Genomic DNA, 12,809 nt, shown 5'->3' on the forward strand with positions numbered 1-12,809 from the left:
CAACTCTGCCAACCTTCGTATCGTCTGCAAACTTGGACATTAAGCTTGATATACCATCATCAGTATCATTTATAAATACAGAAAACAACAATGGACCCAACACTGAACCCTGAGGGACTCCACTAATAACATTAGTCCACGAAGAGCAGTGTCCATTGATTACCACTCTCTGTCTTCTCCCACTCAACCATCCCTTTATCCATAGCAGCAATTTGCCTCCAATGCTACACTGCTCCAATTTGTGCAGCAGTCTTCCATGTATAACAGTATCAAAGGCCTTTCTAAGGTCCAAATAGGAATCAAAGTTATTCTTTGTATCCAGTTCCTTTGTGACTACATCATAGTATCCAATCAAATATGTGAGACAAGACTTCCCCTTAACAAACCCATGCTATGTCCGAGCTATAACTGATGTCTTGTCTAGATGATCCTGCAATGCTTCTTTAACCAGTGCTTCCATCCATTAATTTCCCTGGAACAGAATTTAAATAAATAAGATCTTTATTGTACAGTCTATTAAACTAACAGGTCTGTAATTACCTGTGTCTCCCTTTGATCCTCCTTTGTGGATTGGGGTCACATTTGCACATCTCCAGTCCATAGGTACCCCCCCCCCTGAGTCCAGGGAAGTTCTCATAATTATGACTAAGGGTTTGCTTACTCCTTTAATATAACTGGATAGATTCCATTAACCCCAGGTGCCTTTCTTATGTTTATCTTCAAGAATTTCTCCTCCACTTTACTCTCAGTTATTACAAGATTATCTAGCTTACTGCCAGAGTTGAATGCACCTCTGGCATTCCCCTCCCTGAATAACTCCTCATGTGTGAATGTAGATGCAAAATATTCATTTAGTTTGTTAGCTACCTGAGCAGGATCATCAACAGTTGAACCATCGATATCAAGGGACCAATCTGATTCATTCCCTTTTTTTCTAGAGTTTACATAAGTAAAGAACTCTTTGCTGTTTTTCTTTGCATCCTTTGCCAAAGATCTCTCGTAATCTACCTTCGCTTGCCTAACCTCCTTTGTAACTTGGTCACAGACCAGCTTATATCTATCATAGGCTTCTGTGTCACATGTTAATTTATATGTATCCCATGCATTTTTCTTCTCTGCTGCATGTCTAATTAGTTCATCTGACATCCATTTAGGCCTAAATCTTGAACGATATTTCTTTGTTGGTATAAAAAGCCTAATAGCTTCCAAGATTAATTCTTTGAATGCTTCCCGTTTTGAATTTGCTGTTGATAACATCATCAGTTGGTCTCACCGTATAGAATTTAAATACTGTCTCAGACCATCGTAGTCACCTTTAAGAAAGCAAAAACCCATCCCTTTACCTTGATGGTAGTTTCCTCTTTGAGTAAATCCCATTTCAGCACAGTGTGATCACTGCCACCTGGTGGTTCCTTTATCTGCAGCTTCTTGATGCATGAAGAATCACTACTGATAATCAGATCAAGAGTATTACTCCCTCTAGTTGCCTCCCGAACATGCTGCTGCTGTATAAAACAATCATCTAATAAATAGACAAAAGCCTTGCTAGTATGTGAGTGACCAACCCACAAATTCCAGTCAATCTCTATCAAATTGAAATATCCCATTATAAGACACTGATTTACTGGCGCACTCTATTTCTTTGCACAATTGCTCATTATACGCATCAGATTCATTTGGTCTATAACACACACCTACTCTCATTTTTCCTTTCCCAGTGCTTATGTCACACCAAACAGACTCAACATTGCATTGTCCACCAACATCAATTGGATGCACTTCCTTAGATTTTATGTTTCTTAACTAACAGCATAACCCCTCCTCCCTTCCTGTCCTTTCTATCCTTTATGTACACATTGTACCCCCCAAATTTCAGTTCTGCACTGCTTATGTCTGTGTAACACCATGTCTCTGATTTCCCAGCAACTACTCTTAGTTACCCTAACACAGCCCACGTATTTATTTGTACCACTATGACTCTCAGCAGTCGTGGAAATCCCCCCCCCCATTGCCTTGCTTTCCAGGCTGCTGCTCAATTGCATTTCAATAGAAGCAGTGCAAGAATCACTTTTACCTCTGCCAGCGGCTACTGTTAATCTATTAGTCCGTGTATCCCCTCCCCCCAAGCTAGCAGTTTTCCAACCCATCTAACTCTGCCTCGATAGCATCAGCAAATATTCTTGCACCCTTTCTATTTAAGTGTATTCTTTTTAAGCGTAAGTGTATGATTAGTATGCGCAATTTATTATTTAAATGTTCTTTGATAAAGAAGAGTTAAATGTTCAATAACGGTGAATGCAATTTTCTTTTTATACAGATGGTGATTCATCTATTTTTATAATGCTGATCAGTTGTGTACAACCGCATGACGAGGACATTCCGCTCCGTAAGGCGCTTTGTTTAAGAATAGCAATGTGATGCTACACAAATATACGAGGTGGGGGGTCATTTAATTCGCGTACTTGTGCAAGGTTTTATGTGTACTGTGAAAACTTTCCTTAACTGCCGCTAGAGGCGCTCTCCCTGATCGCTACTGAGCAGACTGTGTTCGCATGCCAGTACTTTCCGAGCTAGTGTTGCCTGAAGAGTTTTTTTTAGCCGCGTGACACTGACGATCGTTTTCAAGCAAGTATCATGCCAGATATATAGATTGAACAGCGATATGCGATTCGTTATTGTGTCAGGTGGTGCTTAAATGCATCGGAAACAGTTAAAGAGATAAATGAAGTGTATGGTAATGAGTGTTTCGGTAGGATGGCCATATTCCAGTGTGACCGAACTTTCCAGTGTGGAGTGGTTTCTCCATCAAGACAATTCCAAGCCCCATACGGCTAATATTGTGCAGTCAGTGATCAATGCGATAGGTGCCGAAGTTCTGCCACATCCCCTTCTTCACCGGACTTATCCCCGTGTGATTCTCCCTGTTTCCACGTCTGAAGAAAGCGCTGAAAGGCAAGCGTTTCGCAATGCTGGTAGAGCCACAAACGGAAGCACTTCGCAGTCTTTCGAAAAATGGCTTGCAAGAAGCAATTAATGCGTCGGTACGACGGTGGCGAAAGTGTGTAAAGTTCAAGGGAGAAATCCATAGGAGATTCAGACGATGACAATTAAGATAAGATCTTGCACCATTCTGCGAATTAAATGATTACCCCTCGTAGTATAAAACTGCTTATCTTTAAACAAAATGCACTATACTATAATGCTAATCACTTCTTTGGTTAAGACGAAAGTTTTTGTCTCGTTTCAACTAGTGCTTTTAGCACATTATGACCAGGGGTCGAAATGGAAAATTTTGCCAAACGGAACGCTCGCTAATAAACTATCTATACAGTATTTAATAATCAAGTAGGTACACGACATTACTGATGCGTGACAATAATCGCAGCGCCGTTCCAGCATGCTCTTGTTCATTTTGCGCACTGATTTGTCCCTGAAAAAAAAGTTCACATTTTTGGACAATATTTTTGGTGTTTATTATATATATATATATATTTCTATCTTTTCCTAAATGCTATCCAGATTTGTTAACACCTTTAAATACGAGTGATTTTTGTTGAGTGTTTCTGCTTAAAGCGCAAAACGGTTCGATTTTTTTTTTTTTTTTTCCAGCTCAACCAAAAACTGGTTCACTCAAAGTAATATTACACTTTTTATCTTTGTATGATTATCTAGTTTTCCTGATCACAAATGTATAAAACAAAAATTTAACAATAAAATACTGTACAATTTAATATAAATAATTCATTTATTCGAATATTATCGAGTGCTCACCTGAGGAACTTTTTGTGTGTATTCACAGGAATAAAGTATTCCTCAAACGATTTTCTAGTTCCATTAATTTGCTGAGCTAGTTTTTCACTAGTCACTGGACTGGTAACGGGAATCGTTGAACTGTTCACTTCACATTTCTCTTGTTCTTTTTGTGCATTTGCCTCCTGTGCCTTATCTGTGCAATCACTGAAAGACGGAATTCCTATATTTACTTGTTCCATTGGGATCTTTTCTTCTACATCCTTGGATTTCTGCATACTCTTTCTTTTGGCTCGTATCCTTCCCGTATTATAATTTATTAAAGCGTCTTCGGGTATCGCGATTTCAGTCGTAAACACGTTATTAAGAATTTTACCTTCTCCTATCAAAGCACCTAAGTTCTGAGCATTCTGTTCCTCTTCATTTTCTTCTACATCATCTCGTGCCGTTTGTACATTGTTCTTTTCCGTCAGTGCAGTCTCATTAGAACTGAGAGTTCCTCTATGGGACAAATCGTTCTCTTCGTTAGGCTGAAACGCTAAGTTCACGACCCCATCGTGGTTTACCGATTCGCCCATTACACAGTCCGTGGCGCAAGCATGACCATTTTTCAGTGGCACAACTAATTGTTTATGTTCATTTTTAGGGGATGGGGTACTGTCAAAACCGCCAGAATCGCAAAGAGTGGAATTACTGTAGTCATCTTTCGCCGTCACGGAGGTTAGCGTTCTGCTGTCGTGGCCATTAGCATAATGGTAGCTGTTTACGTGGCTGTCTTCGTGGAAACGGTTACTCTGAAAGTAAAATATAGCAGTTCGTAAATAGTAAGAAGACATTTTAAAAATCTTTTATTATTGAGATTATAAATGAAAAGCAAAGTAGTACGAATGACTTAACTTAAAGTGAACTCTTTTAAAATTAAAAAGAAAAAGAAAATTTCTGTAAATCTTTAATCTGCAAACCTGTTTATATTATGATTGGCAAAAGTGTTAACAGTTCAATTATATAATAAGAAATTGCTCGATAAGAAAATCCTTCTCTTTTTTTTTGCCCATCGCTTTCACGAATATTTTTTATCAAACTAGCTTGATGTTGTAAGACGTCAGTCTTACAAATATGGATATTTAGTGGTTATGGGAAATTTTTGTAATTTGGAAAAAAATTAATCCTTGATTTGGAAAGGAATTTTTGACATTTAAGAGAAGAATACATGGGAAAAATACTAGATTTAGAAAATAAGCGATTACAGATGTGCAAACTGAATAGCAGTCAAATGGAAGAGAAAGTAACATATACAGGGTGATTCACTACCAGTGCGACAAACTTGCAGGAGGTGTAGGAGGCACAAAGACGAATCGGAATCACATAGCATTGCAGGGTCCGAAATGCCTTCGTCATGCGGTAGAGGACGTTGAACGGGAGGTAGCGTGAACAGCGATCCCGCTGGAAGTCAACATTTGCGAACCGTTTCTGTTGAAGAAACCAAGTAGCAAAAGTCCTCCGGAGTGGATAATCCGCAGGCTCCAATGATTGGACGCGTTGCAGATGGTATGAACTCATTTGGTTTGCTGACAGTATCCTCCATACAGTGGATTGGGAAATACCCAATCTTTGGCCTATCGCTCGGATTGCCTTCTGCAAGACGTAGGACATTCTCCTCATTGTCTGGCGTCCTCGTCGTTCGCTCTCGATTCATGGTACCTCTCGTGAAACAACCAGTCTCACGTAACCTTCTGTGCACGCGTGCGAAAATCGTATGATGAGGAGCACGCCTGTGCGGGAAACGTTTCTGGTACAAGCGCAGAGCGGCGCGCCCGTTAAAGTCCGCAGCTTCATACGCGAGGTGCATGTCGGCCAGTTCAACGTTTGAATACTCGTCCATCCTACTGCCTCGGGAACCGGTTCGCAAATGCTGACTTCCAACGGGATCGCTGTTCACGCGACCTCCCGTTCAATGTCCTCTACCGCATGACGAAGGCATTTCGGACCCTGCAATGCTATGTGATTCAGATTCGTCGTTGTACCCCCTACACCTCCTGCAAGTTTGTCGCACTGGTAGTGAATCACCCTGTAAATGTAGATCCGTGAGAGAAAAAGGGGTGAAATGACAGTAAACAAAGAACAGCCACCCACACTAGGGAAGGAGTGGTCATTAATGAACGAGCGGAAACGGGTTACTGGAAACAGAACAATGGGTCGGTGAAATGCAGGTGATTAAGACGCGTCTGATCTATGCGGCTGGACATAAGTCCCGATTGGCTAGCGTTTGGGTAGGAAAAAGACCAGGTCACTGTGGCGGTTTTTTGGTAAGTTGTCAACATTTTCGCAAATGCAAAAAGACGAAAATGGCTATCCTGGGAGACGACGGGAGACATGAAAGGATTGTGCTACCCTGAGAACTAAACAAGGAAATTATGGAACAAGGCTTGGTTTACACACGGAGCAAAATAATTATGGTAAATTCTTTAACGAATAGAAAAGTCGGACGATTAGGTGAATTCCTGGGATTGGTAGAGAGGATAGGGAAGGAGGTTCAAACGATGGAGAAAAAGTTGGTGTCATCAGGGTGAGAAAGACAGAAGTGGCAAGTGTAAGAGGGAGTGTGGCTAAAGGGGGATGGCAGAGACAGAGTGAGAAAAGTAAGTCGGGCAGTGCAGAAATGTAGGGAGTGCCAAAAAAAGGGGCCCTAGACAGAAAGGGGAAAAATAGTTAAGAGTAGAAAAGTAACGGGAAGGCTAAGGGTTATGGGCGCCTCCGTAGCCAGGTGGGAAGGAGCAGCAGTGGTAGCACACGCTTCTTGATTAGACCGGGGTTCGAGCCCGTCACCACCAAATACGGAGGACGTGGAAAGGTCAGGAAATAACCACCGCATATCCCGGAGCAATATGGCCTTAGTTGCTAATGAGCAACTAAGGCCATATTGGCCTAATGCCTAATGAGCAACTAAGGCCATATTGAGCAACTAAGGCCGGAGCAATATGGCCTTAGTTGCTTAGCTCCTAAAAACCAAATAACAACATAACAAAGGGTTATGAAAGACAGTTAAGTGAACCTGGGATTGGTAGATTGATATCTTTCTCCAAGAGGTAACGACCTCTTGGAGAAAGATACATCTGAATGATCTGTAGTAAAGGAGGAGTTGTGTATTCAAGGCAAGAGAAAGGACGCCAGACCCATGCAGCCAAGAGTTCTGGAAAACCATCTGAAGCAGATTCAGGAGAAAGCAGATGAAGGAAAGCCTTAGAAGATAGCCTGGACAGCCTAAGATGGAAACCTGAAACCTCCGTGGAAAAGAAAAGAAAAAGATAGAAGTAGGTGAGCAATATATTAAGTACACTAAGTTAACAAGAAGAACTGTTAGTGAAATAGTATAGTAATTAATGAAAAGGGGGTAGCACTAGAGAGTAAAGTGAAAGATAAATTATCTCTGAGGTAGATATACTAACAGAGTTTATTATGTTAAAAAGGGTTAGTGTATAATGCAAGGGAAACTAAGGAATGAATAATAGATGAAATTGATATAAATAGATATGTGTTAGAAGGGTAGTAAAGCTTATAAAGAAGGATTCGGAATATGTTTTAAAGTTATAGATAATTAGGTTACATGAGCAATTCTGAATATAGTGTTTTAATTGATGATTTGTTGTTTTATCTGAACGACTAATAACAAGTAGAGCCTTTAGGATACTGAAGATTGGTTAACAAGTATATTGTAACGGTATGGTGAGAACACAAAGCTGAACGATGAATGTGGCTTATTTGAATTGGTAATATATGAAACAGAATTGTATCCTGGAGTAAATGAATTAAGTGTAGTGAATGCACAAGTGTTAGGAGTTAGGTCAAGAAGAATGGATCGGGTGTTTTCATATAATGGTCAACTCAGATTAGCTAGTGAATGGAAACTGTAATTAGAATAATATATGCAAGGTATCTCTGAGTCGACTTTGTATGTTAAGCTGTATGCTTTCTAATTCAATTGTATATTATGTTGTATATGTGTATGTAATAAATTTCATGTTTTGTTTTCACTTTGAGTCCTGTTATTCTAAGTAAAACACGCCTTGCTTGCCTAGTTAAGTGTTTGCTCTCCCACAATTTGGTGACAGAATCCTGGACACTGATTAAGGGGAAACAAAAGAAATTACCCTCAAGATCTTGAGAACCTTCTGTTATATTAAATTTTCTGTTTATACTCCGGGACGACCAAACGGTCAGGGGAGTTCACAAGATGACAGAATACAAGAAACAGCACCGTATTCAGCAGTCACGGGCTTGAACCACGGTCACTCAAGGCACGTGTACTTATGCACCCGCGCGCCTGACCACTAGGCTACGGCGACCTATACAGAGTATAGCAGTCAGGTGGCAAAAGGTGGGGCCTTGTAGGTGTGAGGGCACCTAAGAAAAATCTAAATAAATATAAATAAGGGTAGTAACCTTGTGTGAGATATAAGGTAAATAAAAATAAAGATAAAAGGATAAAAAGGAAATAGCCCCCACCCCACACAATGTGCAATGTAGGTAATCAGATTTTTGACTTACCCACCAAAGGAAGTTGTGCTACATTTTTCTGGACTGGTGTAGTTTCTGAACAGTCCGGCCATTTTTTTACCCTGAAGTGGCAATCCTTCGCTCGGCTGTCCCACTGGCATAAAAAGGAGCAGTATATAGTGTATCCACCTTGCAACCCAATCAGCAAAGATACTACTTTTAGGTCGTCCCAGATGTTTCATTTGTATTCTTGCTAGCATATTTTTTTACAAAAGAACCTGTAGGTTCTCGTACAGGTTCCTTCATGTGACCTGCATGGTCCAATGGTATTGATGGATACTTATTTCCATTATGGAGTAAAACTGCTTTCAAACTGACCTTGGATGAATCAATGAAAAGTCTCCACTGCTCGGGGACGTGCACCAGATGTTACTCTTTCATTAATTCCTGAACGTTGTTACAATAAAGCCAAAGCACCATCCATGGAGTTATAGGCCGTTATGTTAGATTGCCTCTTCCTATAAAAAGACACTTTGACACCCTTTTCAAGACGATTCCACTGCTGTAGTCGTGATCCTAGTAATTGAGCCTTGGTTTTGGAGAGGTACAAATCTCCAGAGGCGGATTTAACGGCATGCGTATAGGGCGCGCGCCCTGGGCCCGGACTTCTGAAGGGCCCCTCAAAACCCCAACTTTACACTTTTTTCTAATGACACAAAGTTTGGTTTCATATGTGCAATTTTAATTACGTACAAGTTTACAATCGGCGGTAAAACCTGATAGTATGTTTATATTCGCTTATTTTCATCATTTCATTACTACGCTGCATAGGCCCCGCGCGGCTGCGCTACCGCTCATCAGAGGAATAGAATCGTATTTGCTCCTTTGTACTTACAAAGGTTCTCCTGCAGTGCAGACTTAAGATAAACACAAAGACGCGTATATTGTAAATTGTTGAAATTATATTAAGATAAAATTAATTCCTGTTGTTACATCAGCGCCTGGATTTTAGTAGTTTCCAATCATCAGTCTATTAAATTTTATATTTTTCTTTTCATTGATTTCTAGCTACCAATGGTAGCTAGAAAAATGAGGGGCTGAAAAAAGACAAATTAAAAAAAGACGCGAATACAATATATAATACATATATTATATTCAATTTTTATTGGAAATAAAACATTAATAGTACATAATATTTTTTATTTATTGAAAAAAATGGTTAACATGTATTTTTATTTTCCCTGTCTCTTTCTTTTTTTTTTTTTAAGGGGCTCAATATTTTCTTCTGCGTCCGGGGCCTCAGCCGACCTTAATCGGCTTCTGCAAATCTCTGACCAAATTCAATTCTGCCTGAGTAATCACGTACTGTATCACGCCTGAGTAATCACGATTAGATGCGGCTTTGCAATATCAAGAGTTGAAATGCCTATACTCGTTCTCGGTTCTGCATCTTCTGGAGACTCCTTTTCTGATCCTGAATCATAGTCAAGTCCATAAGTTTCTGGTGGCACTGGCATTGTATTATCGTGAGTAACCGGCTTTAGAGCAGAAGGTATGTTGGGATACTCAACTTTATGCTTGGATTTCCCAGAAAAAGCAGAAATATTGGTCACGCAAAAATAACAATCGTTTATGTGGTCTCGAGGTTCCCGCCATATCACCAGAACAGCAAAAGGATTTATGATTCCCTCTAAGTCAGCCTGTCAATGCCCTTGGACATGAACTACAAGAAATCTTTGGAACCCATACCTTATCTTGATCTCCGACCTTACATCCAAAATAGAGTTCACAGGCTTTTCTCACAAGTCATGACAGCAGCTTCCGCTGCGAGTTTAATACCACTTCTCCATAAACGTAGCAAAAGTTATCAGGCTTCTTTCGGCAAGAATGCGATATATTTGATGTATGGTTGAGGTATGCTCACATAAGAACACAATTAAAAAAGTGTAGATTTTTATTTCTAATTTAAACACAGTTCACAATTTACACTTATGCACACAACTACAAACACTAATTCACTATTTCACTTTGTTCATCACTCGCTCTCTGACACACACTTTTTGAAATACGAAAATGCTAAAAATGCTTGCTTGGTACGGAACCCACCGGTAGTGAAGGCTCACGATGTTACTAGAGAAATCCGTCGAAGGTTCCAGAACCTTCTGGAAACATCCCGATGTTTCTTCCGCACGTACAATGTTCTAGAACGTCCCAGAACATTCTCGAATGTTCTAGAAAAAAATGAAAAATAGATGGAAAAGATGATTAAACTAGCTACAGGTCTTGGTTTTCGGTCATTAACGCACGATATTTGAAAACTAAGGGCGATGAGAACTTTTTAAATACATATCTGAGTTTTTTAGCGTATTCCCTACGAGAATCTGTCGAAATTATTTTAGGGAAGAAAGTGATGTTGACCAGTGTTATCAGAACCTGGAAACTCCTACGCAAAGTTGTCCATAAGCAAAAACGCCAGCTTCGTTGAAAATCTGACCTGAGATTTGTCGAATGCGATGAAAAGAAGCTAAGAAATTGTCTTCTCTTCAAACTAAGTGACAAGTTAGTTTCACTGGGTTAGTTCCCAGTGAATTCTCGGGATTTCAAATTCGGTCAAATTTTTTTTCTATTTTTTTGTTTATTTATTTAAATTTCATTGCTAAAAAAGCTATTGCAAAAGGAATTCGGTCAAAGGCTTGACTTTAGTCTTTGAGTTATTCAAGTTCAAAGAGCATCACGGACAGAAGAAAATTATGTACAGTAAACCCTCCTCATTAACCCGAAGTAATGGGGGGAAAAGTCATGGGGGATTAGTGAAGCAAAAGATAGCCCTAAAAGACAAAAACACTTAGAAAACAAATACGTAAATGAAAAATTAATGATATAAGTAAGCGTTTCGTGAAAAATCATAATAATTAAAAAATTAAATAAAATAAATTTTGTATATTTGTGGCGTACACCACTTTTGTGTCATAATTTTCAACATTTTTTTATTCCGATTATTAATATACTGGCATAGACTAATAATCAAATAGACCGCGGAGCACTTTATTTTGGCGGGCTTCTGCATAGAGGTAATGACATCTACGAAAAAGTAGCAATGTTGTGGTCTAATATGCCGTTCGTATGCGATTTAGCCTGGAGTACACGAGTTGAAGGAGAGGGGTAAGCGAGCCGATATCATAACTAAACTCACTTCCTTGTATAAATCTTTTTTGATAATTATCAGTATTTCGAAATACTATTATTAAAATAAATTACCATGGATTTGTGTTAGAAACAAGGAACTTTAAAACGAGAAGCAAGTACTTCTAGTAATGCAACTGTGGTCGATGAAAACGAACACAATATTGTCACAATTGAAAGTGAGGATGAACAATCGCAGCCTTTTGTTCCCCAAAAATCTGAAGTGAAAAAGCAGGAACCAACTAATAAAAGACCAAAACGAAAGTATGATGACAGTTATTTGAATTTCGGCTTTATATATGTTGGAAATGAAGATGCTCCTGATGCACAATGCGTTGTATGTAATAAAATATTAGCAAACAGTTCTTTGGCTCCAGTTAAACTTGTGTTTCCTAAGTAAATATAATGCGAAATGAAGTGTTCCGTGACTAAAAAAGTATGGGAAACACTGATATTGGTGAAAATAAATAAAATAAATAAAAAAAAAAAAAATCACTGTACAGCCTTTATTTAAAAACTATAAAAAGACAATACATTTATATCAGGTGACGCGGCGTTGCACGCCAACGCCACTTGATCGTTGCTGAGCATACCATTTAAATACAGCTTCTTCCAGCAACACTTCTTTTGGCTTTTTTAATGTCTGCTATTTGATACACTGATTTTATCACTCCCCACATCGAATTTGAAAGGAAATGTCTTTATAGATTCTTTTTTTTTTATTTTTTTTTTATGTCTGACACAGGCTGTGTATATATATGTATATAAGTTAACGTATTTTATATAATTGTGGGTTATATATAGTGGCCATCATAATTACCTTTATACAACAGTTTTGGTAAACACGACAATTATGGCTGAAAAGCGCTCAATTTGCTTCAGTTTATCATTTTAAATTGAAAACCAAATGAAAAGTTCATCAGGTGCAAACTAATATTTAGTTGAACCGCCTCTGGCCCTGATGACAGCAGCACACCGTCGAGGCATTGACAAGATCAATTTCTGAGGATAATCAACGGATAGTTCGTGGTTCCAAACACCAATTATGAAGTTCACGAAGGGTCTTTGGTTTTTTTCTGGCAACTGCAGATTCCACACGATGCCAACAGTTCTCTATAGGATTCAGACCCGAGCCGTTTCCTGGCCAGCTAACAGTTGTAATGGATCGTTCTTCCAACCACTTTTTCATCTGTAACAAATGTAAACAAATTACTGTCGAACCTCCAATACATAAATGAAGCTAAAGTAACTACAGAAGGGCCTACTTACACTTTTCACCCGATGACAAGGACCAGAGTTGTCCTGAAAGATGCAGTTACTTGGCAGGTTGAAATGGTCTGTAATGGTAGGCAGCAATTTGCCTTCCAATATAGCCAGGTATC

At 39.1% G+C, this 12,809-nt stretch overlaps 1 protein-coding gene across 1 annotated transcript in view; it reads right to left on the reverse strand.

Annotated features, from left to right (window-relative positions):
* LOC150084411 (uncharacterized) overlaps window positions 1–12,809 on the reverse strand; it is a 646,726-nt gene that overhangs the window by 403,731 nt on the left and 230,186 nt on the right. Inside the window, exon 2 of the mRNA XM_090376219.1 lies at window positions 3,772–4,544. Coding sequence (XP_090232345.1) covers window positions 3,772–4,544 — 773 coding nt within the window. The remainder of the gene's footprint in view (window positions 1–3,771; window positions 4,545–12,809) is intronic.

The sequence above is a fragment of the Mastigoproctus giganteus genome, chromosome 6, assembly GCF_048544385.1.
Source record: "Mastigoproctus giganteus isolate SK-2022 chromosome 6, ASM4854438v1, whole genome shotgun sequence".
Classification (NCBI taxonomy): Eukaryota; Metazoa; Arthropoda; class Arachnida; order Uropygi; family Thelyphonidae; genus Mastigoproctus; species Mastigoproctus giganteus.